Consider the following 24,875-nt stretch of genomic DNA (forward strand, 5'->3'; position numbering starts at 1 on the left):
ATATCAAATCGTGTATTGAGGGCACGCCACCATATAAGGTCGCACAACCAGTATGTGGTGCCGGTTCTGGCTGTTTGGGGGCCGGGAAATTACAATCTTGGAAGCTAGAGTAGGGATCGAACGGGAGTTGATGAGGCGATTCCGTAAACACAAATATAAACATAATCATGTGCACAAAAGAAAGAAAGAAGACGAAAGAAAGAGCGAAGGGAAGAAAGAAAACAATTGCTTCTGCACAAAGCAATAAGCAGCCCGATTCACTCATGTAGGTCATCGAAATACTAATCACCCGTCGGGTACTTTTTCCTAATTGGCTGGGTACTTTAATGTCCAACCAATGACATCTAAAAGACCCGATGCGCGTCTCTGGTAGTCTAATCTATGTAATAAATGAGAGGGAAAACAGTTTCAGAGCCCACGAATGCGAATTTGAGAATATAGGACCTTGTTACTCAGTAATATAGAAATACGTCAGTCCATTGGGTCGGCAAGAAGCTAGACGGACGTAAATGATCGTTGGAAATCGCACCGTGATTTAATGCAGCAAACAAGGCCATGTGAAAGTACAGTGTGCCTTCAAATATACATGTACACAATATTATAAAGTCAGAATGGATCATTATTCATAGATATAAAGATATACTAGACGGGTGGACACCAGACCAGCAATATCGAGTAGCAGGCTAAGCTCCTACTCCGCCAATTCTATTCTTCCTTGTAAAGACTCCACGCGGTGGAGAAGGTCTTCGGTAATCTGTTTCACAGATCCTTGTACGATGCCGCTCCCGCGTCCGACGAAGGTCTTCACATCGACTAACATAGCAAAAACTTTCCGAAGTCGACGCCGTAAGATCTGCTTCATGGCTCGTGATTTGGCCTCGCCGCCCACTCTGAGCTTCCCCAAGAACAGATCACAATTTGCCTCAGGGATGGGACAACTGATGTTTCGATCGAAGATGCCACGAATAGAGCGCTCGAAGCGAGCAGCGGATTGTTGCGCTGATAAACTCCTCACCCCGCCGGGAGGAACGAAATCGGGGTTTACTGACCATGCGGATCGAAAGTCGCGCTCTCTCTCACGGGCTAATATTGCTGCTCGGCGAAAGAGATCCTCTAGAATGGAAATCACACATTCTGCGAGCAATATCAATGACATGAGGCTAGAGGGTCGTGAAGAAACACATCCTTTGTCTTCGGGGTTATTGCTACCACATTCAAATAGTTGCTCTTTTAAAAGGCGAGTGTCTCGCTCGGCTATCAGCACCACATCGATCGTCAGGGGTTTGTCCTTTGTGCCACGAGAGTGTTCGAGCCAGGCGAGACGATGGAGAATGGTCAAATAGCATTGACCCTGACATGGGCCATCAGACCCCGAGGGTGATCGGGTAGTGTTCCTTGTACTAACGCCACCATTATGACTCATCTGTTTGTTGGATATTGGGGATGAAGAGGACCTGGTATAAAATGGGATTTGAAGTTCAGTAGAATCCCTAGACGCTCCGTCCACTCTTGAATTGTGTCTCGTGGACTGAAACTTTCCAGTGCAACTGGCGGTGTCAGTTGAGTTGCTGTTTGAAAGCTCTAAAGGCTCCGTTTGAGAGTTTTGGTGACTGAGGCGGCGTCCCATAGCTATTTCTGAGTAATCGGGACAAGGTAAACATCCATTGAGCGCATGCGAGGTAGACGTATCAGCGAACGAGGAAGTATTTTGCTTCATTGGCCAAGTGCCGCTTCCTAGATCTAGTCTCTTCTTCTTGAACTCATTTGGAATTGTTCTAGATGGAGCAACGATAGGTGGTTGACGGAACGAGAAAGAAGATTGGCAATCGGCGGATGACTGTACTTCCTCCGCTAATGCATCTCGGCAGCTATTGCAAGAGCTGCCTTTTGCGGAGGCTATTATGGAGAAACTTGCAGAACTCGCCAATCGGTCATTTGTGCCAAATGCGAATGGGGTATCATGTACAGAACCAACCAAAGACAATGAAACTGGGGTAGTTGAATTGGGCCATTGGCTCCCAAAATACTCATCTTCCGTGTCTAGGGGAATCGACTCTTCTGCTTGGGCAAATTGAGCATCCGAATTCACACTCGGAGCACCCTGGGATGAAGCAGCTCGCTTTTTGGGTCGCCCCATCCGACGCAGTGGGCTGTAAACACAACGAAGCCCGTTCTTCACGCACCGGTGGCACTCTGGCTTGTCTTGACTGCATTTGACCTTTGAGGATTGACAGATGTCACACGACGTGCGCAGTCGCGCCCGGGAAGACATATTTGGTTCTCAATAACAGCTCCAGGCGACGTGCAATGACCCTCGGTAGGAATTCTCATATCATTAATTAACACGTGGATATTGACAGTAATGTTTTTCAGCCACAGATATCTTATCTTTGCTCAGGGGCTACCTTGCTGAAAGGACTCCTGAAAGGATCCAAGATTACTGACTGCGCAAAGACTGAAAGAGCTGACAAACGAATGAACGCTAGAACGCTCTGGATCACCTGACCTCCAGACACTCCGAATCGTCTTGTTTAGGGCATCTTTGAATCGTTCCACTCAGTCATCTTATATTGGAATAGGCCCAGTCAGTTATGTGAGAACGAAGGTAGCTATAGTGAAGTTTGACTGATATCCTCGTCTAATGCTAATAATGAATCCGCTGGTCAAGCTCCACACGCGGGACCAGCCGAAGAGTTGACCCACCAGGGATCCTTGGTATATCCACACACGATCGTGAAATTTTGGCCTCGCGGTAAAATGCAGGATACATCATTGCCTTATCAAGTGGACTTTATCAGAGAACAAAGAAAGTGCAGGTCTATCATCAATACTTCCTGGTTATAAGCGGGCGATATGTGTTGCCCCGCAATGAGTCCAATCGGGCACTTTTCCTTCTGTATAGAAAATCATCGGGTACTTTTTCTTCTACCGTAGCTCAAAGATCTGTACCTATTTGGAATCTAGCTCCTTGCGACTACATTTATTTCTATCATCTTTCTGGCTCAATCCTGCCGGCTGGTATTACTTGTACATCGCTATATTCACTCAAACATCATGTCGGAGACAAACTCGAATCTTGTCACAGACACCAAAGAACACAGAAACGATTCAAGATCCGAGTCCCGTGATGGGCCAGTGCCGGTCAGGTACCCATCTGGGCCAGTCTTGGTCATTATTGTCATCGCGTTGATGCTCAGCATGTTTCTGGTAAGTTCACAATATACTCTGGGATACGAATGGCCAGCTAACTTTAGGGCTTACAGGTGGCGCTTGATATGGCAAGTACCTGAATCGCGAAAAATTGCAGAACGCCTTTCTAATTCCACATGAAGAGTATCATCTCCACCGCGATACCAAAGATTACGGTCCAATTCAAGAGCATGGACGATATTGGATGGTACGGCAGTGCCTTCTTTTTGACTCTCGCCGCTTTCCAGTCAGCCTGGGGCCATATTTACCAGGGGTTCTCCTTGCGCGTCTCTTTTCTGACTGCCATTGCTATATTTGAAGTGGGAAGCCTGGTTTGCGCTTTGGCGCCAAACAGTATGGCATTGATTATTGGACGGGCCATCCAGGGTATGGGGGGAGCTGGTCTCACTGGCGGATGCTACACCATTGCAGCCTTTGTTGCACCCCCAGAGAAAGTCCCGATACTCATTGGTTTACTTGGATCTACATTCAGTATAGCGAGTATTGCAGGGCCTCTGCTAGGAGGTGCCTTTTCGCAGCACCTTACTTGGCGTTGGTGCTTTTACATCAACCTCCCGATCGGTGGTGTGGCTGCCGGGGTCTTGTTTTTCTTCTTCCGCACCCCTGAGCAGGCTAAGTCCGGACTTGCAAGATCACTGAAAGAGAAACTGAAACAGTTCGACTATATTGGTCTGGCAGTCTTGCTGACAGGTTTGATTTGCTTCTTCCTCGCGCTTCAGTGGGGAGGCGTGACAAAACCGTGGAGCGACGGCTCTGTCATTGCTTGTCTTGTTCTCTGGGTTATCCTGACTGCGGCCTTTGTGATTATCGAGTGGTGGCAGGAAGACCGGGCTCTGGTGGCTCTGCGCATATTGAAGAGTAGGAGTATCGGCACTTGCTGTGCCTTCATATTTTTGTGAGTCTTGCTCTCCTTGGAGCCATTAACACTCCTTGAAAACAGCATCTGATGAAGCCAGCCTCAATGCCGCCAACTTTTCTCTGATCTATAACCTGCCAATCTACTTTCAGGCTATCAATGGAGACTCTCCTATGACAAGCGGGATTAAAAGCATTCCAACCATTCTCTCAACTTGTTAGTTCCGATTACTCCACCTTGGTATTCAGTACTAATGGACAGAAAGCCATCGCAACTTTCATATCATCTGCCATTGTCACCAAAATCAGATACTATCAGCCATTCTTGCTGGCCGGCAGTATACTTGCGACTATCGGCGCTGGCTTGATATACACTTTCAATCTGTATTCCGGTCTAGGCTCTATTATCGGATATCAAATTATATATGGCACAGGGACCGGGCTTTCAGTTCAGATCCCCGTCATTGTAGCAGGATCATTGAGCTCAACAGAGGACCAGCCCATTACCATGGCAACTGTTTTATGTATGTATAAATGCGTTTCTTCCAAATCCTCATTGCGAGCTGACTGACCCATCCACAGTCTTCCAATTCATATCCGCTGCCTACGGCGTCGGCTCCACAGATTCTATCATGAACAATCTACTTGTGCAAAGTATTCCAAGATACATGAAGGGAGTCAGTCCCGAGGATGTCATCAATGCCGGGTCAAGTGGGCTCCAAGATGTCTTCTCGGGCTCAGAACTCCTTGGTGCGCGACGCTCCTATCTCAATGGCTTACACGGCAGTTGGGCTATGGGAGTTGCACTCTTTGGTATAACATTCCTTTGTGCCCTTATTTCGAAGCAGGGAAGCAGAATTCCGCGACCGGGTAATAGGAAAGAAGACCAAGGTACCTCTGTTCCTATGGCCTAGGCCCACTGGTTGGAGATAATTTGCCACATGCATATGTTCTTATTAGTGTGCCGGGTCAGTCGGACCCGATATATTTGATTTACATTCTCACAAAAGTACTGTAGCAGTACAAATTCAAATACATCCAAGCATTTTGAAATATGGCCTATGGAGTCCTGACCTGATACGTACCATCCATTCCCTTCGCGTGCTGATCATACGCATCCGCCATCGGATAATCATATCCCTTGCGTCTCAGCCGTCCAATCTGGATCTGGATCATGGAAAGCAACTCGGGGAATACGATTTCACGATCCACCGGCTCGTCCAAAAGCTGCGTACCCACCATGACGATATAATCGGTGCATCTTTCGGCTGTAAGCTTGTTAGTATTTATCCATTGTGTCAGCCTCCTGCTTAATGAGGTTTTTGATGCGTTTCTTGATATCTTTCAATTTTGAAAAGTTTCCACTCTATGTCGTTCATTTGTGGTGTTGAATAGGTGTAACGGGAGTGTTCTTAAGGTGAGTAGAATTGTTCTTTGAGGGGACTGAATGAGTTTATATGATCGAATCTCTCGTCTGGAACTTGTTGTCTATTAATGGTTTGTCTTGTGATAATCTGGATCGAAGGTATTTGTGTCGAATATTCAAAGGTCTTATTGTATTAACAATGATTGATCGAGTCAAACAAGAACTCGACGGAGAAGAAATATTTAAAATGACTATGGACAAAAAGAAATGTAAATAAAATGACGGTAAACGAACAGAGAAAGAAAATAGAGGTTGACGATGGCAGTCAGAATATGCGCAATGAATAATGCAAAGTGCAAGAAATAACACAAGAAAAGAATTGAAAGAATGTAACAGGAGTCTCGAATTAGTCACTCGACTTCTTTGATGGGATGAAACGCGCAAGGCTCTTCTTGATGCCTTCCATGTTCCAACGCTTGACCCGGAATAGGTAGTAGGTCATGACGGCAATGAAAATATTGAAAACAATATAAGCCCACACAATACCGTAGTTCCTCCAGCGCTGGCTATAGTAGATACCAGATTGAGCAACATACTGATCGGCAACAGTGACGGAGCAGTATTCGCAACTGGAAGTCGCAGCCTTGTTAATCAATTGACCCCCAGCGGCAGTAGCGTACTCCTTCAGATACTCCCAGCAAGTCTGGCCAGAAGGAGGATCGAAAATGGCTAGTTCGTCGTTGGAACATACGACCTCGCGCCCGTGTACTTGGGTACTAGCCATAGCGCTGGTCCAGTAGGTGAATGGTGAGACACGGTACATGAAGATCCAGAAGCCAGGAAGAGCGGATGGCGGCTGCATCACACCACAGAAGGTGAGTGACATGGCGAAGAGTAGAACGACGATTGCACTGGCGGTCTGAGCGTCGGGGAGAGCGGCGATGGCCATCTGTCCGAATGTGCCGGCATAGATAAAGAATTGGACACATAGAAGGAGAACGGTACCCTGGGTCAGGGAGCTTGGAATGCCAACAACAGCGTAGAAGTAGCAACCAAAGATGAGGATACCGGTGATAATCATGTAGGGAATTTCTACAATGACTTGGGCGATTAGGAAGGCTTTCCAAGAGTATGCCTTGCTGGGGCGCTCGCGGACCTCGTAAAGCGATCTTTGAGCAACGAACAGGGGCATCAGCTGTTGGACAAGCGAGGTGAAGATAGTGCACAGCATGAACACCGAGTAGATGATAGTTTGCATTCCCTGCAAGGACGTCTTGGCTTGGTAGAAGGAGAACCCAATAAACAAACCAGCAGCAATACCCAGCCCCCACTTGGAAATAATGTAGGAGGGCATGCGCCAATACTGCTGGAAGACTCGGTAGGTGACCTGGTACAGCTGGAACCAGAACGGCATGGCAAACTCAGTGAGACCTTCAGGTGAATTTTCAACGGGGACTTTCTCCTGCTGCTCCTTGTGGATGCGATCAAGTTCAACTTGAACCTCCTGACTTTCCTTGCTTCCTTTCCAAACATCGAACCAGTTTTCACCTTGGGGATTGCAGCCAGCGTTCACAACGTCAAGCATATACTCGGCAGGGTTCTCGCTATCTCCGCAGGCGCGCGCTCCATGGACCTCGAAATAGTCCAGGAGGGTCCGCGACTGTTCACCGATCGGGCCGAAGTAGACTGTTTTTCCACCTCGAGCCAAAAACAGGAGCTGGTCAAATTCTTGGAAAAGGATGGCGCTGGGCTGGTGGATGGTGCAAAGGACGGCTTGACCGTGCTCAGAAAGACGACGAAGGAAGGAAACAATGGACCAAGAGCTCTGTGAATCAAGACCACTTTATCCAAGTTAGCAAAAAGATCAGCTGGGGGATAAGGAGAGAGCTTACCTAGTGGGCTCATCGAGGAAAAGAAGTAGCTTGGGCTTAGCAGCCAGCTCGACACCAATGGTCAGAAGCTTACGCTGCTCAACGTTCAATCCCTCACCAGGGATACCGACGATAGCTTCGGCAAATTCTTCCATACGAAGCATGCGAATGACATCTTCAACATAGTCGTACTTCTCCTGAATAGAGACACTAGCCGGCTGACGTAAAAGAGCACTGAAACGCAAAGACTCACGAACTGTGGCGGTTTCAAGGTGGAGATCTTGCTGCTGGACGTAGCCAGTCTTACGCTGGAAACTCTGATCCAATTCACGGCCATTGACAAGCATATCACCAGTCACAACACCGACCGAAGTGCGGTGAGCTAGCACATCCAAGAGAGTGGTCTTACCAGCTCCACTGACACCCATGAGAGCAGTCAGAGTTCCCGGCTTAACCCAACCGGCAACATTGTCCAAAAGTCTGCGGGGTTCGCCCTTGATCTCAATATCGTAGCAAACATCCCGCCAGGTGAAAACATCTGTCTGAGGCTGGATGGCTCCCATTTCCTGGGCACCTTCTTCTTCAGGGGTTTTTTGCGCGGCGACTTCATTGGTGGCCTCGGCATCGGACTTGCCTTTCTTGCCACGGCGCAGGTGTGCAGGCTCGTGGCCACGACGGAACACCAAAGCCTCAGCTGTGCTGGTAGTAGATGAATTAAGCTCACAGGCGATGAAGTAGATGGCCATGAAGCCAATCAAAAATGCACACATGATTCCAAAGTTCCTCCAAACGTGGGAGAATTTGTATCGATAGTTCAGCCAGATATAACGGTCACCGTTCACAGTCAATTCACCTGCTACTGATCCGGCTGTGCTGCAAGAAAACGCATCACCGGAAAAGTCAGCGTAAGATGGGACGAAGGACGAGCAGGGGAAATCGCGCCCGTGGAACTCGTTCGCAATCAAAATCTCGAAAGCGTAATAGATTGGGTTCAGATAATGGATCCACTCGAACCAGGGGTGCATGGATGGGACCGGCAGCACAAAGCCTGTGTAGACGACAAGGGCTAGAATCATGACACCAGCCAATCCCATTGCTTGGGAGACTGTTTTCGTGACAGCTGCCAATGTTCGGAATACCGCACTCATGACGAAAGTGATCATGAAAGTGATGAGGAAATAGAGGAAAAAGTTACCCGGCTTTCGCTGAAGACCGACGAGGAAGTACAAGATGATGTTGAAACAGACTGCAAGAGCAAATTTCACTGGTATGTCGGCAATGACACCAGCAATGGCCTCGGTAAACGGATGGTAGAAAGCATATGAATTATGCTTTTCAATGATCGGTCGCTGCGCATAAAGAGCGTTGATTTCAGACATAGCGGTCAAGGCGTTGAGAAGGACTGCAAAGAATAGTGCCGCACTTTTTGAAGTAAAGCCAGCAGTAGCATCGGGGGAGTCGTAGAAGGTGGAACCAATGATAAGAGCCATGATGATGTTACTGACCACGGTAGACACAGTCGACGCCGCATCATTCCATAGCCGTTGGTAAGCACGGGTAGTATTGAGCTTGATCTGCATGGGCACACTGATGATGTATGGCGACTTAGGACGAGTGTGCTTAGCTTGGTTGCCTCGCTTCTTCTCGTGAAACGCAACAACAGCCTCAGCATCGTCCGTTGTAGGGTATTGCTCTTCGTATGCATCAATATCAGACCGAAGCTGCTTGTACTCCGAAGACTTAAGCCATGCAGCCTCGAACTCCTCAGGTGTACGGGGGACTTGAGATTCCATACCGGGATTCGCTTGACGCTCGTCAGGGTTGGTGATCGAGGTCAGGAAGTCACCAGTGGTTTGTCTCGGAGGGCAATACCATCCTTGCTTCTCAAAGTACTCCTTTGCGGCATTCGCCGGTCCAAAGAATACTTGGTGACCCCCGTAAAGAACGACAACTTTGTCGAACCGGTCATAGATACTCTGACTTGCCTGGTAAGCTGCCACAGCATGGGCAGAACCAGTAAGGTCCGAGAGTAAACGAAGGGACTCCACGAATTTCAAAGCCGTGGCTGAATCCAATCCACGAGTGGAGTTATCCCAAGCAGCCAAAGGTGACGCAGAGAGTGCCATCTCGGCAATACTGACACGCTTTCGCTCTCCGCCCGAAACACCACGGATGAAGTCATCTCCAACACGGGTATTATAAGTGTGGCTCAGACCAAAGACCGCCATCACGATCTGCGCCATATATTTAGCGAATTCGCCGCGGGTCATTCCCTGGAATCGGTGGGATGGGGTTCGTGTTGCGGCAGCGTGCTCTAAAGTCTGGCCGACAGTGAGGTGAGGGAAATGGCGATCAACCTAGGTGGTTCATGTAGTCAGTAAATGTTGTATACCAAAGGAGATCATTTCATGGGCGTACTTCTTGATTGTAGACCATTTCACCCTTGAACTCCTTTATCATGCGGCGTTGGGGAATACCTGACTAGACTCAGTAACCAGTTTTAGGAGTAGAATCAGTAGAGAGTTCCTTACCGTTGTAATTGATAACACTGCCCTCGCCCATCTCCAAACCATGCAGCTCACCCATAATTGACTTCAGCATAGTACTGCAGCCCGCTCCAGGGCGACCGAGCACAAGCAAAAGCTCTCCGCTCTTGAGAATACCATTAAAGTTCTTGAGGATGCGCTTTTTCGGGGACTTGTGGAAAGCCTCTCCAATTCGGAGGGGTGCCGTTAACATGGAAGAGACTGTGTCCTGGAACTGTAGCTCCGACCCAGATCCATAAATGTTTAGGTCTTTGAACACAACGCCCATTCTTTGGCCCCGTTCACGGCCCACATCTCGCATGGCAGCGATAATCCATTTTCGCAGGTCGAATTTCCCAGATTGAGGGTTCAGGGTAGGATCTTGGTCTGCGAGCGAGGCTAGACGGTGGGTAGGTCCGGAGGTAGATTGTCGTCGAGACTGCTGGGTTGCTATACGGGTAAGGGTTTCGACTTCACTCGGTTCGATCAAGCCAATTGGCTCATAAGTAGTTTCGGAATTTTCATCCTCATACTCGATTTCTGGAGCCAATTCCTTATTAGGCTTTTCTTCCTCTCTAGAAGGGGAAGACATGACTGCCTGGTATTTCGGTAGTCTGCCAAAACGAAAAGCGAATGTACTAGTGCCAAGTTCAAGAACACAATAATAGGAGGGGAGAATCTGAGTATTTATTTGAATATTGACCGGGTCACTCGGCCTCGGAACAACTTTAACGGTGCAAATTGGGACCTGGTAAACCTTAATCACATGGTATAAACTACCTAGTGGTGACGCTTATGACCCGTGGACTAACGGTTAGGCACCCAGTTCGGAAGTCATATGGAGATTGTGGATCTCTCGGCGCCCGGAATTAGATCAAAGACGGAGGGTTGGAGTCCAGGTTGCAAAGATTTGAATGCTGATTGGTCCCGGGCCTTCTCAGATCCGGGAATTGTGGATCATCATGTCTTCCGTGTTCTCATAGCTTCGTCGATCTCTGCGGCTCGTCCGGTCTCCGCTGACTCATCGGATCTGCCAGACCCCGATCCCTAGATCGATCGGCTCGGATATGGCTATAATTTTATGAAACACGAATGGAGTTGATAAGGATAAATAGAAGGGGAAAGAATCATGCAGAAAGGACATTGGTTAGGGCTGTCTGTAAATGGCGTATCCCGGTTCAAGTAGCAGGGATCAGCCATTGTGGACCTCGAGAATTGGTTCATAGGAATCTCGAGGACCACAATTGCCAATCAGTCAATCGATGTCCTCTATCCATCCCGGGGTAAGTGTTGAGCACCATCAGGGGTCAAAGTAACACAAAGTCAATGCATATTTACACCCGTGGATGTGGTGCTCCCAATGTCATGTACCTAGGGCTGTTCCAAGGTTCACTATGTACCATGACACCTTACTCTTGGACTAGGCCTTTGTCTTTAAGCCCCTATCGCAGATGTCTCTAAGTTAATCCACTTATATTATACTGCTTACGTACTCGATTCAGTCATAACTCAAGTGCCTATTCCAATCCCCTTGTGAAACCGAGGCTAAAGGAATTTCCATGAAATTTCTGACATGCCAAGTACAACCCGTATGAGCTGCGGAACCTGCCAATATCTCGAAGTCCGGGTTGATTTTCAACCCTTCTGACGTAACAATTGTGCGAGAACTGTGGATCCGCTTATACACTTGGTCACAGATTGCCAGTCCATCGCCAGTCAACTCCGCAGAAGTAATCGACTACCTCCTAGGATCTACTGATGAATAAAGTACAAATACCGCAGAAATAGGCTCCGATAACTTCTTCGCCTATTAGCTCGGCAGTTGATCAGCGTCTGCCGGTCTTTCAACACGGAAGGGCTCGACCCTGACCCACAATCCGAATGCCGTTCCAGACCCCAACACCCGTGCATTCTACGGCATTCGGAGTTCCTCCCCGGGACAGCAGTCTTCTCGGGAATGGATATTATTAATAAGCGGAAGCGGACGAATACTGAAACCCTACACGAATGCCTATCGCAAAGCCAAATCATCCATGTACGGTAGTGATACCAGGTACTTGCTATTTTGTCGGTTCCCACGTCGACGCGTAATTTATGTTGGGGGGATATCTTCCGAGATATATGATGACTTTCATGCTCCATCCGACCTGTGTAGAGAGATCCGATATACGTAAATCAAACAGTATCATGCTGGACCAAGATAAATTCTTTTGCATCAAGAGTATGTAATTCCTACTTAGAGGGATGATAAACTTGTTAACTTGAATCTCTGGCGCCAAGTCTTCATCTGCAAGTCTTGCCCTCGGTTGCATTGGCAACATCGAGTAAAGATAAGAACGAATTAAGACACTGCATGGCTAGCCCCTTGTTCCAAAAGTTCGCCTGCATCCACCTCCTGCATAATCTTGACTCCGGAACTAGTCCCGATCCGCATCGCACCAGCCTTGAGCATGCGCAAGCAGTCGTCTGCAGTCTTAATACCTCCACTCGCTTTGACCAGACAACCATTGAAGCACACCTCAGCCACAAGGTGCATCACCTGAACATTCTGGACATCAGCCCCGGCCCCACAAAATCCAGTACTAGTTTTAATGAAATCCACCTTAGCCGTGCACGCAATGATAGCGGCGGCAATAAGCTGGTCTCTACTGAGCTGGGACGTCTCCAAGATAGCCTTTAGTTTCGTCGGTGGCGGGGCCGCACTACGCACGGCCATTATGTCGTTGTAAACAGCTGTGTAGCCCCCGTCTTTGAGCAGAGGATAGTTGATGACCATATCCAGCTCAGTCGCTCCATGTTGAACGGCTTCAATGGCCTCCTTCACCTTTACCTCGGTGTCATGTGTGCCTTCTGGGAAGCCTACCACGGAAGCTACCCCAACGGCGGTGCCTTTGAGGTTGGCGGAAGCGCGGGCGACATAGTTTGGTCGAACGCAAACTGTAGCAAAGTTGTGCGCTTTGGCTTCAGCACAGAGAATATCAATCTGCTCCGGCTCGGCGGACTCAGATAGGAGAGTGTGGTCAATCAGTTGTGGGATGTTCAGCGGAATTTGTAGTTTCGGTATTGATCTCTCAGGAATGCGCTCTTTCAGAAGAGATATCAAGGCATCCCAGTCCGGATCATTTAATGGGATGGTCGACATGCTGGCTTGACAGCGGTCTTCTCGTTTGAATATCCACGCCTCCGGAGTGTTGCACTTTGGTCTGGAGGGGCAGGAGAGGGGGTGCCGTCACGTGAGGACATTAGAGGCTCATCATCATGACGAGGCGTTGATTCATTATTGACACGATGTGATGCGAGCACATGTGGTGTTGAAGCTGTTGTCTGCGGAAAGCTGCTGTCGGTTGATAGACATGGTAATGTACCTCTCGTCCATCTTATCTTCTTATCAGAAGTCTGGTCGACGAAAGACCTTTGATACTGTACACCATGCATAAGACATGGCAGTTAAAATAGTATGAATCACAAAATTTAAATGATACCCTGGATGTTCATTCAATATCACAGAAGCATTTATGTTTCTAGGCACCAACAGCCAAAGTCAATCATGAGTTCCAGAAGTTCACTTCTTGAACCATCTTTTATCACCGATTTCTCGCCGCAAATTTGTGGCTCTCATCGACAACTGCCGCACTCTGGTCCTCGAACATCATCCACGCGCCCAATGCGTCTTCCAGGCCCACCTGGGCCGCCGCCGCCACCACCACCTCCACCTCCACCAGAGCCATAAGAACCGGAGCTTCCACCAAATGGCTTACGGGATCCAGATGGGGTCTTCGGCCGGTGGATATTAAACGACGAGTTCTGCGCGGCAGTGTGCGGATCCAGCTGGAATGGAATGGAGCAGTCAGCATTCCGAAGCATCAAAAACAGGCAAAGGAGGACGGTGAAAGACAAGCGAGAGCACGATAACATAGCAGGACCAGGGTTTTCGTACCGAGAAAAAGCTCACTAGGTACAGGCCGAAAAAGAGGTAGACGCTCTCGAAGAATCGCGAAACGCGAACTGAGAATGGCGGGCTGTTGGTGTTAGATTGGGTTAGCGCGGAGTCTTTTGTAACTACCAGCCATATATGGTGGGATCATTCACCTCGATAGCGCTTGGCCATTTGAGAAATAAGTCGTTTGTGGCTTCTGGGGAGACATGGTTGGTGATATTGGATGGTTGAAGTTGATGAGGTGGAGTTGGAGTTGGAGATAATCGTGGCGCGATAAGGCTAGGCCCGCTTGTGTAGCCTCGGCCAGTAAGCAAGGCCAACTTCTATGGTATCCCCATCTACGTTCCCTTGAATGCTACGCAACTCTAGATGTATTATTTAATTACATTCTAGCATCATTCCACTTGTCCATGTATATTCAGGCCATCTCCTAGCAAGCTCACTGTTGTATACGTATGGTGTGGGGCATTTTCGCGCATCCAATCACAAAACCTTGAAAATCAGCCGGTAAAGAGGACAACTGAAACTGGAACATAGTGTATGCGACTTTACAACTCCAAATACCGAAATTTCATGTGTATAACCATGTCCAGCTTTGAAGGCTCCAGAGGGGCCAGAGATCTGAGTAGGTCAAAATGACTTGGTGACTCGACTACTAATGGCGTGGTCCCCGCATTCTGCACACAAGCAAGTATACTAGTTCTTCCCCGCTCTACTTTCGAACCCCCCACGCTGTTGTGGTATCCACTTGTATGCAAAGACGCACTGAAGTGCCTGATCTAATACGTAGGTGGTAGTCTATTCTCCACTGGTAATCTATTTCCTCCACAAATCACAGCCACAATCCGGAGGTTGCAGAAGATCATCGCCCTCTCCTGGCTCCCAAGAGGGCAATTCTCCTGCAGAATGCAGTTTTTCACGCAAAGTAATAAAACTATGAAACCTTGCTAACTCAAATGTGGCCTTCATTTGCCGATGGGCCGCTATTTCTTCTCCGGCGGAGAACTAAGTCGAGTCTAGTATAGCTTGAAGAGAGAAGATAAACATGTATTTAAGCAATGTTGCCCAATTTAAGGGGAATTACTCAAGCTTGAGGTCCATAAAATCGATCATACGCTGTTCTCAAGGGCTGCTATAATGATACCTTTCTTGTTGTCTCCGTTAGCCGTGGCATGGCTCGCAGGTCAAGCCTCGGCTATTGACTTGACGGTATCAAAGACGGGTGGGAACTCCTCCAGCCCCCTGCTCTATGGCATTATGTTTGAAGTAGACCAATCCGACCCTATATATGTTGTATTTTCGCTCATTATCATTTTAGGACATCAATAACTCAGGTGAAAACATTGTAACCGATTTTCAGATTATAGATTATTAATAAGGAGTAGGCGACGGTGGTATTCATGGCCAATTACTACGCAACAATGGCTTCCAAGGTGATGACCCAGGCCTTACTGCATACTCTGCGGTAGGAGACGTGAGCATCTCTCAGGATACCTCTAACCCTCTCAGCACCGCCATCACCTCCTCGCTGAAGGTGACCGTGCCTTCTGGCACCACGGGATACGTTGGCTTTTCTAATTACGGATACGATGGAGTTCCTGTTCTTGATACAACTTACACAAACTACTTCTGGATGAAGGGAGATTACTCCGGTATCATTAACCTCAGATTGGTTGGAAACTCTACCGGTACTGTTTACGCCGATCACAACATCACTGTTGATAGCAGTGCTTCGGAGTTCACTTATTATGATACTTCTTTTACCTCTACTGAGTCTTCGGATGCGGATAATGCGTGGCAGCTGCGATTTGATGGCTCGAGTGTTGCAGGGAGCTCTTTGAACTTTGGCTTGGTGCAGCTGTTTCCTCCCACTTATAATTCGCGGTAAGAATCCGGATGGCACCTGCTTCTTTTTCTTCTGTCAAAGCTTTGCTAATTTCTCTAATTGAAAACCACAGAGAAAATGGATTGCGGAATGATGTGGCTAGCTTCCTTGCGGAAGTCAAGCCATCTTTCCTTCGCTTTCCTGGGGGAAATAATCTGTAAGTGGTGATATCACAGCAAGCCATACTCGTTGGATTCTGAGTCAGTGACCTTACAGTGAGGGCGAGACTCCGAGCGATCGCTGGAAGTGGAATGAGACGATTGGAGCACTTGTTGATCGTCCAGGTCGTGAAGGTATAGTGGTTGATTATACTATGGTGAACAGACACTCACTTGGAGTAATTTTTAGGTGACTGGGGCTACCCAAACACTGATGCCCTCGGTGAGTCATTCATTTGACTTGAGCTACGTACGACTCTGACTTTCATCTAGGGCTGGATGAGTACATGTATTGGTGTATAGACATGGGAATGGAGCCTCTACTTGCCGTCTGGTCTGGCCTTACCCTTGATAATAGCGCGATTTCAGGATCTGAACTCGATCCTTATGTCGATGACATTCTAAATGAACTCGAGGTAAGTCCACTTATACAAACTTGCGATCGTTCTCTCACCATTTCCTGTACAGTATTGCCTCGGCTCCACTGACACTACATACGGTGCTCTTCGGGCCAAAAACGGCCGTACCGATCCCTGGCCTTTGAAATACATCGAAGTAGGGAATGAGGACAACGTCTACTCAAATGGTTGCGCCACCTATGCAAGTCGGTTCACGCAGATCTATGATGCTGTTCATGCCGAGTATCCCAACTTGACCATTATTGCATCTACCACTGACACTTCATGTCTACCATCAACCATACCTGACGGGGTTATCACTGATATTCACTACTATCTCTCGCCTGATGGGTTCATCGATCTCTTTAATGAGTGGGACAACTGGTCTCGCGACTGGCCTATTTTTGTCGGCGAGTATGCCAGCACGACTGGTAATGATGGGAGCACCACATACTGGTCAAATATGCAAGGGAGCTGCAGCGAGGCGGTCTATATGATCGGAATGGAGCGAAACAGCGACATTGTCAAAATGGCTAGCTTTGCTCCCTTGTTGGAACATTATGATATGGCCGAGTGGTCGGTAAGTCTTTAATCCGTGGGTTACGTACAATGATAGTTGCAAGTGTTGACCATAGAAAGCCCGACCTGTTTGGCCTCGACTCCAGTCCTGATTCCATCACCGGCTCAACATCCTACTACGTCCAGAAGATGTTCTCCACCAATCGTGGCTCCACCATTCTGCCCGTCACTTCAGATTCAGCCTTTGGTCCTGTCTATTGGGTTGCTTCTGTGTCTGACTCGGGTTTTGGATCAATTACAGAGAATGTCACCATCAATATCGAAGGAGCTACAGCTGGTTCGCTCGAATTGCTCTCTGGGGGTGAATTAGTGAGCAACTACCCTCATGATGTATCAATCACCACATCTACAACGAGTGTCTCTGGATCGGGAAGTTTTCAGGTTGATATGCCAGCTTGGGCCGTTGCTGTGTTGGCAGTGTCGTGAGGTGGTATCGCCACATTTTGAGCCATAAGTTTCCAATTGTGGAAGGGTTTAGAGCAAGCGTTGGGGACGTCAATAGGTGACAACTTCTATCAAACCTGGAGTGCGTTCGCCTCATGTCCCTGTTACTATATACAGTGTTCGCCTGGGTAATACTCGTATTTAAGCAGGTAGTTTGAATTGGCAAGCAAATTTTCTTTGGCTTCACTGGTCACTATCTTCTTCATACCATACCATATTCCATGCTTTATCCAGTTCATTTGGGGTTATCAAGCGCGTGATGGAATCGCCAACCTCCTCAATATCTGTCAGATTGACGAGGCGGAAGATTCGGCTAAGATAGACTTGACGGTCAGACCAGGAGAGAAAAGCGTTGGTTGTCTTCCAGACGGCGAGATTCGCAACAATATGCAACGTTACAACACCAAGGGAATAAATAAACACCCCGAAATGTCCTTCAGCAAGGGCAAACATGATGAAGAAATAACTCTCCGATATTGGCCTGTTGTTCTGGTCACTGATGATCGAGGCCGTCGATACCTCTCCGATGAGAATTTGTGCATTCTCGTTTAGAACTGACGATTGAGACCAATGGCAGATGTAAAATGAATCTACGGAAAATATTGGTATAGATTGGAGCCCGAGATCAATGGGTTGATTGCCAGAGAAAAGGCAAAGTCGAAGAAAACCAGCATCGAACCTTGGCCTTCCCCGTATCCTGCAATGATGGCGAAATGGGGGGATCCGGGATGCCCATCCCCAAGTGTGGTGGAAAGTCACGAAGAAGACATATTATAATCTCTCCCCAACTGACAGCAATAATGACCTGGCTGCATCAAAGCCACCCGCATAATTGAATGAAGAGTATCACGTTCAAGACGCACGTTCCAATGCTAGTGCTAGTGAGGGGGCAGGTGCCTCTGGCAGTCTCGACGGTACTCGGGCTTCGTCTGCTGACAACGAACTCAAGTCGACCACAGGCACTTTAAATATTTCCCCAGACTTAGAGGTTTCCTCGAACAATGAAAGCGATATCGAGCTGCTAAATGCGTTGGAAGCTGTGGTTTCTAAAATTTGGGAGAAATGGATATGTTTACTGAGGAACACCGCTCTATTGTCACGACTTCCGAGGAGAAACTCAATCATGACATCGAAACCCGTCTACAGCAGCTCAAAGACAAGATGCAGACAGTGTTCATTGCCTAAGAAAATGCGAATAGGAAAGGCCGCTGTTTCCCGTCGCCGATGTCTCGTTCTTCCAAGGCGACGCTGAGATCCTGTTCCCTCGTTACCTTGAGCGAAAAAATCACTCTTGAACCTTCTATCCACCAATGATGGATTTGGCCCAGATTGTGCTTTCTCGGCAGGCATCCGGCGCTCACCTTCGGAGGCACCAAGACGGGCACCTGGCTCGTTGACAAGGATACTGGGGAGAAACCGTGTTTTTGACCTGCTTGTTCAATCATATATTCCATTGAGAGAGTTTTGTCAAAGTTCTAGGCCAGAGGGATCGAATTGACAAATTGATGCTATGAGAAATACAAGATCAACTCTCCACAACATTGTAGTTGGGGAATCACGTGCCGGAGCTTCCAGCTCAAGGGCGGAACAGCCACTGCCAAAGCTCCAACATCATCACCGTCTGGCATCTTTCTACCTCTTTTCCACACATTACTAATTTGCCTCGTTGCATTATCGTATAACCCAACTCACTCTTTCCTCCCTTTCTTCGACCCCTAGAACCACCAATCACCTACTCGTCCACTGTCGTCATCATGTCCGTCCTGAAGCCCGAGAAGGACTTCTCGAAGGACGCCGACAAGCTGATCCCGGAAACTGAAGCTCTCGCTAAGGTACACCTCAAATTCATTGTTTGATGCTGAAAAGTAAGCTAATGCCATTTGCAGACCGATGTTCAGGGTGCGATCGATAAGCTGTTGGTGCTGGAGAAGCAAGCACGACAGGTATGTTTCCCCGTTCCCCGGCGTTCAGATCATCCAGATCCATGCTAACACGCATTACTCTGAAAATAGGCTTCCGATCTTGCTACTACATCGCGCCTCTTGATTACCATCGTCACCATTAGCAAGAACTCCGGCGACTGGGCGCTCCTTAACGACCAAGTGCTCCTGCTCTCAAAGAAACATGCTCAACTCAAGCAGGCTACAACGCGCATGGTACAGGAGGTGATGAAGTTCTTGGATGATACCCCGAACATGGATGTCAAGCTGTCTGTCATCGAAACACTGCGCACAGTCACTGAGGGAAAGGTAAGTTTGAGTGGTCCGACTATCGCTGGGGCATCACTGACCTATCCATAGATCTTCGTCGAAGTCGAGCGAGCCCGTGTCACACGAATCCTTTCGAATATCAAGAAATCGCAAGGTGATCTCAATGCGGCGGCAGACATTTTGTGCGAGCTGCAGGTGGAGACATTTGGATCGATGACAAGACGGGAGAAGACCGAATTCATTTTGGAGCAGGTTGCTTTGTGTATTGAGCGTGGCGACTGGACGCAGGCTTCGATCCTGATCCGCAAGATCAACAAGCGTTATTTCAACCGCAAACCGAAGAAGAGCGCTGAGGAGATTGAGGAGCTCAAGAAGCAGGCGGAAGAGCGAGAGAAGACCCGTGGGCCGGATGAGCCACCGATGGAGGTGAATGATGATGTGACCGATCTCAAGCTGCGCTACTACGACCAGCAGATCGTTCTGGCCAACCATGACTACAAGTACCTTGATGTTTGCAAGCACTACCGAGAAGTTTTGGACACCGAGGCCGTCGAGAACAACCCGGAGCAGCTGCGCGCGGTAAGCTCATGGATTTATGAGATAAAACACAAGAGTATATGGCTAACGTGAATTCTCCAGTCTCTCGCACGCATCGTCTATTATATCGTCCTTTCCCCCTACGACAACGAGCAGTCAGACCTGCTGCACCGCATTCAACAAGATTCGCGACTATCACAGGTTCCCGAGGAAGCTCGTCTTGTCAAGCTGTTCACCATCCCCGAGCTCATGCGCTGGCCCATGGTCGCCGAGCAGTTCGGCCCCCACCTGTGTGGCACCGATGTGTTCGATGCTGAGCCCAAACAGTCCACTGAGAACCAGGCCAACCGAAGATGGCAGGATCTGCGCAAGCGTGTCATCGAGCATAACGTGCGGGTAGTGGCCAAATACTACACTCGCATCCAGATGGGCCGACTCACCCAGCTTTTGGACCTGACTGAGGAAGAGACGGAGAAGTACATTAGCGACCTGGTCACCTCGAAGACTATCTACGCTAAGATTGACCGGCCCGCACGACTAGTCAACTTTGCCAAACCTCGTGACGCGGATGATGTCCTGAACGAGTGGAGCAGTGACATGAAGAGCCTACTTGGTCTTTTGGAGCGCATCGATCATCTCATCACCAAGGAGGAGATGATGGCTCGCATCCTGCCGACTCGTGGTGAGAAGCCCAAGGCTCGTTAATTCTGATTCTTGACGGGCTTTTGGAAGTTTGATGCGGGAATTTCTGCCTATGTGTAAAATATCTCGCCGGTAGACCCTTTATGAATAAACCACTGCGTTAGTGGCAATGTCTATGTATTACTTCCCAGTATATGAACTTCTATGCCATGTCATTGGTGCATCCATCACACTGGCCTTGAGATTAAATATGGTAACATGCTTCAGAGAGGTCAATGGCCTTCATCTCAATTCAGGGACCTGCACAAGGTAAACTAAAGCTGGATTAGTGAAGTTCTTCGAAGTCAAATTAGGTAGGACAGCACCTGGGCGATCGAATCGTCCGAATTATTGGGCATACCTATGGGTTCATCAAACAAGCCAGATGGTTCATGGAGCTTTAAGGTTTACATGCATCCACTGAAGACGAATAGCTACTCTATACCGACTCGTATTCATGGGAGCGAAGGCCAGGGAATGGCCCGGGCGTATGCACACCTCGCTATAGAAGGACTTTAGCTGGTGTACACTTATAACAGCGGTGGCAGCTCAGGTAAGAAAGTGCCACCCGCCAAGGCGCCAAGGCCCGCAGACGGCAAGGGAAACAGTATCCGTATCGGTTTCCTTGGCCTGCGTCCCCCCGCCAAAGGAAATACGATCCGTATCGGTCCATATCGGTGCCTACCTCGAACTATATCCGTTGATTCAAGATCGAATAAGATGCCCCAAACAATTAATCTTGGATATATCTCTACAATACGATTCAAATGATGCAAGTACCAGAAATGATACAAGTTCTATCCTTAAACAGCTGGCTGCTGAATATAGAGATCGACCGAGGCCTTCGTTGTGTTTTCAGTAGTTTTCAGTACGAGGATATCAGTGAGTTAGTGACGTGCTTTTTATCTCTATCCAGATCTCTATCCAGATCAAGTCTCGAGCAGAAGTCGTATAGCATATTTCATGGGCCCTAGCAAGTAAGGTCAACGGTCAACCATAGCTCCCCCCAATTCGAAGACATAAAAAGCCCTAAATATCCCTAGAGCACCAATCTTAGTTCCGCTCATCACACCTTTCCTAATGCAAACTTGATCGTGATTCATAACACGCACATACTTATCAATACCATCATGAATTTGAAGCTAGTAGTAATAGTTTTCCTCGCTACGATTGCCTCAAATGTCGCTGCGGCAGCCGTATCAGTCCACTCGGTACCTCTCACACAGACGAACCGCGAATGTAATGATGTTCCCAATAGCGCTGTCAAAACCCAGCCTTTCGGTTTCGTCGTTTTTGTTAAAGCGATAAACCAACTAGTCGCAACTGCCGCGCTGCAAGGAGCAAGTCCCAACACAGAGTACAATGCCCGCCTGATCCAGCTCAAGGATGGCGCGGCTGTGAGCTGCGGGCCTTGTACATCTGGTGGTGCAACATTGAAAACGGACAAGAACGGTTTTGGAACTGTGCAAGTACAAAATGTAGTTAGTGCCGGTGCAACGGCGTCGTGGTTTGTCCTGAACAAAAAGACCGACTGCAACAGCTTTTATGATACTGCTCCGCAAGCGTTTTGATTTGGAATTCATTGTAAGAGAGTTCTAGTGGTTTTTATTATCTTGCATGCGATGATATCTACTCTTTTTCGTGGGGTTCAATTGATAGTGGTACTGTTGGCGTCTTCAAAAGTCTATTCAGCAGAGTAAGGAACCAAAAAATGAATATCCAGAGGAGATATTGAGAATTTTCCTCTACAGATTGAAATGATTGGCCACAGTGGCTTACAGGAAACATAGAAGAGTCAAGGCTACATACACCAGGCGAAAACTCCAGTACCGAGTAAACCCACATATGCATTTCCATGTGCAAAGAACTTCAATTTGGTTGCTCTAGTTGCTCTAGTTACTTCAAGATAGTCCGCTTGCAATTTGAAGCATATATTCTTCCGAGCTTAACATCAATGACAGCCACTACCCAGGTCCTTGGAAGCTCATAGAAAGTCGAGATGTACCTGTGGGAATGCTTCTTCTAGCGGACTAGTAATTTCAATCTATCAACCTTGGATTGCACGGGCATGGAAGTGCCTACCAGCCTCCTTCACCCTGCGTCTCTCCTTTGTTAATTGGACTTCTCCGGTGAGAATTACTTACACTGTCAAACATGAGACCCCAATGACTTAGATATCAGTGAATAGGACGCTCAAAATGGCGTCATAATTAGCCGCTTTGTGCGCTCAAATTACCTTCTAGCGTTATGGTATAGAAATTTCTTCATTGTAGATCATTGATATATCAAAAGTCTATTTAGGCCGTATCAGTATCAAATACACCCAAATCTCCTCTGGACACACTGAGTACATTTACACCACCTGCCAACAAAATGCATTTTCTGCCAAAGCCCAGCAAGCATATTCTGTTGCTGAGCATCACAGTCCTGAAACGCCCCAAGGCCGACACTCCGGAAGGCGATAGAGGCATCCATGACATCCGCAGATCTATCCATATGAACAGCCTTGTCATCTCCAACATTCACAAGAGTCAGTCTGCCGATCTGAACAATCAGCATGCGCAGGATATTAGCCAAGACATTGGGGGCTGTGAACACAAGATTCTGGTCTGTCTGGATCATTTCACTAGTGTCTAGGAGCACGCTGATAATGCAGTTAACTCTAGGGCGGTAGCAGAGGGGTATGCTGGGGCTGTCAACGATTTCGGACACTAGAAAGTTTTTGCCCATGTGTCCTGCCATTGCGAGGAGTTTCCCGCTGAGGGTGTAGCTGTCTATCTTAGGGCTGGTGTAAAGGCCCATCTCCCAGTTTGTTAGTGATTTGATGTATCCACCGCGGATTTGGGGGATTATATGGTGAATATGATTGGGAATTTCAGTGGACATGGTTGCGTGATTGGTATTTACTTGTACCTTATGAAAGGTTTGGAGGATTTCAAGTATGTGAAATAGATGATGTGATACTGATATTAGATATTAGTTGGAAGAAGGACTCGGTCTTTATATTCGAGCCTTTGAGGAGAATAAAGCACAATGGCTTGGTCTGAGTCGATCAGAAACGCATTGTTCAAGATTCTTTCTCTATATACAATGCAACAAGTACTTAGGGCGCGCGCAATGCGCGCGCCTATAGTTCTTTCTTAAGAGAAGGACTTTTTGAGACCTATAAGCTATTTGATATTCCTGTATAGTCTAGTTGGTGAAACCTACTTAGTCTAACATGTCATCCTGATCTGAAGATATCTGCTCATCCTTTTTCTTAGACTTCTGGCTTCTCTTTCGCTTTTTAGACGACTTGCTGTCCTTCTCCCTCTTATATTGCATAGTGTCAGAGCCTAAAGAAGTTAAGTCAGTCAACTAAATAAAAAGTGTAAGATATATCCTCTAATATATTAAAAATAAACTTAATCAACTTAATCAACTCCATTGGATCAAATAAATAAAATAATCTAAACCATTAAATATAAAGTAAGTACAAAGTAAGAATATAACTACCTAGAGCTCTATACGAAGACGCTTACTCTTCTATGTACTATTATAGGAAGTAGATAACGAACCTTCTTTATTTACTATATCTAGCGCTTTAAGTAGCTCTATAGTCTATGATCCTAACAGTATTATAGGCGACACGTTATAGAAACGACCTATAGGGATAGCTAGTGAAGGTTAGATAACGCCGCTACTTCGATCCTTCTATCTTAGAAGCCTCTTTTTAATAGACTATGGGGTTATCTTAGCTTATATTTCTATGCCTATAGCTACTATAGTAGGGTTACCTCTAGCTAGTAGAAAGCTATAGTTAGTTACCACTATATAGATAACCTAGGTACCCTTAATAGGGTAGAAGCTAATAAACTTACTAGAAGCGAATATCTACCTCCCTAGATAGGGTATAGGGGCCTTTATAAAGCGACTAACCTCTAGTAAAGCTATAGCGATATAGAAAGTTAAATACTAGGGGGAGATATTTTCTTCTAATATATAGTAGATATTCTAGCGTAAGATAAAGATATAGTAGCCGCTAGGGTCTCTTATCTTACTAGTCACTAAGCCTATAGTATTAAGCTTTAGGGACTATATTAGAGGTAGGTAGTTATAGTAAGTATCTAGAGACTATAGGTCGCTAGGTTCCCTAAGTAGAAAAAGGTAAGTTATTAACTAATAATCAAATCTAAGAATATACACTATAATTAACTCTACCTAAATAAATAGTTATAGA

General features: G+C 47.3%; 10 protein-coding genes across 10 annotated transcripts; 4 read left to right on the top strand and 6 right to left on the bottom strand.

The window, feature by feature from the left end:
* Positions 1-691: 691 nt before the first annotated feature.
* On the bottom strand, positions 692-1,156 carry N7503_007156 (uncharacterized protein; the record flags this gene model as incomplete). The annotated part of the gene is made up of 1 exon (XM_057066703.1): positions 692-1,156. The coding sequence occupies one exon, from the start codon at positions 1,154-1,156 to the stop codon at positions 692-694; it is 465 nt and encodes a 154-aa protein (XP_056920384.1).
* Positions 1,157-3,054: 1,898 nt separating this feature from the next.
* N7503_007157 (MDR family MFS transporter) lies at positions 3,055-4,979 on the top strand (the record flags this gene model as incomplete). The annotated part of the gene is made up of 5 exons (XM_057066704.1): positions 3,055-3,207; positions 3,333-4,105; positions 4,167-4,282; positions 4,332-4,589; positions 4,648-4,979. 5 exons carry the CDS (start codon positions 3,055-3,057, stop codon positions 4,977-4,979), a joined length of 1,632 nt encoding a protein of 543 aa, XP_056920385.1.
* Positions 4,980-5,837: 858 nt separating this feature from the next.
* Positions 5,838-10,419, bottom strand: N7503_007158 (uncharacterized protein; the record flags this gene model as incomplete). Its single annotated transcript, XM_057066705.1, has 4 exons — positions 5,838-7,272; positions 7,324-9,659; positions 9,721-9,779; positions 9,834-10,419. The coding sequence occupies 4 exons, from the start codon at positions 10,417-10,419 to the stop codon at positions 5,838-5,840; spliced, it is 4,416 nt and encodes a 1,471-aa protein (XP_056920386.1).
* Positions 10,420-12,168: 1,749 nt separating this feature from the next.
* Positions 12,169-12,969, bottom strand: N7503_007159 (2-deoxyribose-5-phosphate aldolase; the record flags this gene model as incomplete). Its single annotated transcript, XM_057066706.1, has 1 exon — positions 12,169-12,969. One exon carries the CDS (start codon positions 12,967-12,969, stop codon positions 12,169-12,171), a length of 801 nt encoding a protein of 266 aa, XP_056920387.1.
* A 473-nt stretch (positions 12,970-13,442) lies between these two features.
* On the bottom strand, positions 13,443-13,972 carry N7503_007160 (uncharacterized protein; the record flags this gene model as incomplete). The annotated part of the gene is made up of 3 exons (XM_057066707.1): positions 13,443-13,655; positions 13,765-13,846; positions 13,917-13,972. 3 exons carry the CDS (start codon positions 13,970-13,972, stop codon positions 13,443-13,445), a joined length of 351 nt encoding a protein of 116 aa, XP_056920388.1.
* Positions 13,973-15,185: 1,213 nt separating this feature from the next.
* Positions 15,186-17,210, top strand: N7503_007161 (glycoside hydrolase; the record flags this gene model as incomplete). The annotated part of the gene is made up of 8 exons (XM_057066708.1): positions 15,186-15,229; positions 15,274-15,648; positions 15,723-15,806; positions 15,866-15,942; positions 15,998-16,030; positions 16,081-16,223; positions 16,276-16,785; positions 16,845-17,210. The coding sequence occupies 8 exons, from the start codon at positions 15,186-15,188 to the stop codon at positions 17,208-17,210; spliced, it is 1,632 nt and encodes a 543-aa protein (XP_056920389.1).
* A 201-nt stretch (positions 17,211-17,411) lies between these two features.
* On the bottom strand, positions 17,412-17,681 carry N7503_007162 (uncharacterized protein; the record flags this gene model as incomplete). The annotated part of the gene is made up of 1 exon (XM_057066709.1): positions 17,412-17,681. One exon carries the CDS (start codon positions 17,679-17,681, stop codon positions 17,412-17,414), a length of 270 nt encoding a protein of 89 aa, XP_056920390.1.
* Positions 17,682-18,846: 1,165 nt separating this feature from the next.
* Positions 18,847-20,680, top strand: N7503_007163 (proteasome regulatory particle lid subunit RPN5; the record flags this gene model as incomplete). Its single annotated transcript, XM_057066710.1, has 5 exons — positions 18,847-19,060; positions 19,115-19,171; positions 19,241-19,477; positions 19,529-20,017; positions 20,078-20,680. The coding sequence occupies exons 1-5, from the start codon at positions 18,983-18,985 to the stop codon at positions 20,678-20,680; spliced, it is 1,464 nt and encodes a 487-aa protein (XP_056920391.1). The 5' UTR covers positions 18,847-18,982.
* A 1,106-nt stretch (positions 20,681-21,786) lies between these two features.
* N7503_007164 (uncharacterized protein) lies at positions 21,787-22,227 on the top strand (the record flags this gene model as incomplete). The annotated part of the gene is made up of 1 exon (XM_057066711.1): positions 21,787-22,227. One exon carries the CDS (start codon positions 21,787-21,789, stop codon positions 22,225-22,227), a length of 441 nt encoding a protein of 146 aa, XP_056920392.1.
* Positions 22,228-22,969: 742 nt separating this feature from the next.
* N7503_007165 (uncharacterized protein) lies at positions 22,970-23,542 on the bottom strand (the record flags this gene model as incomplete). Its single annotated transcript, XM_057066712.1, has 1 exon — positions 22,970-23,542. One exon carries the CDS (start codon positions 23,540-23,542, stop codon positions 22,970-22,972), a length of 573 nt encoding a protein of 190 aa, XP_056920393.1.
* Between the last annotated feature and the right edge of the window lie 1,333 nt (positions 23,543-24,875).

Source organism: Penicillium pulvis (assembly GCF_028828015.1).
Source record: "Penicillium pulvis strain IBT 33274 chromosome Unknown contig_5_segment0_segment0, whole genome shotgun sequence".
Classification (NCBI taxonomy): domain Eukaryota; kingdom Fungi; phylum Ascomycota; class Eurotiomycetes; order Eurotiales; family Aspergillaceae; genus Penicillium; species Penicillium pulvis.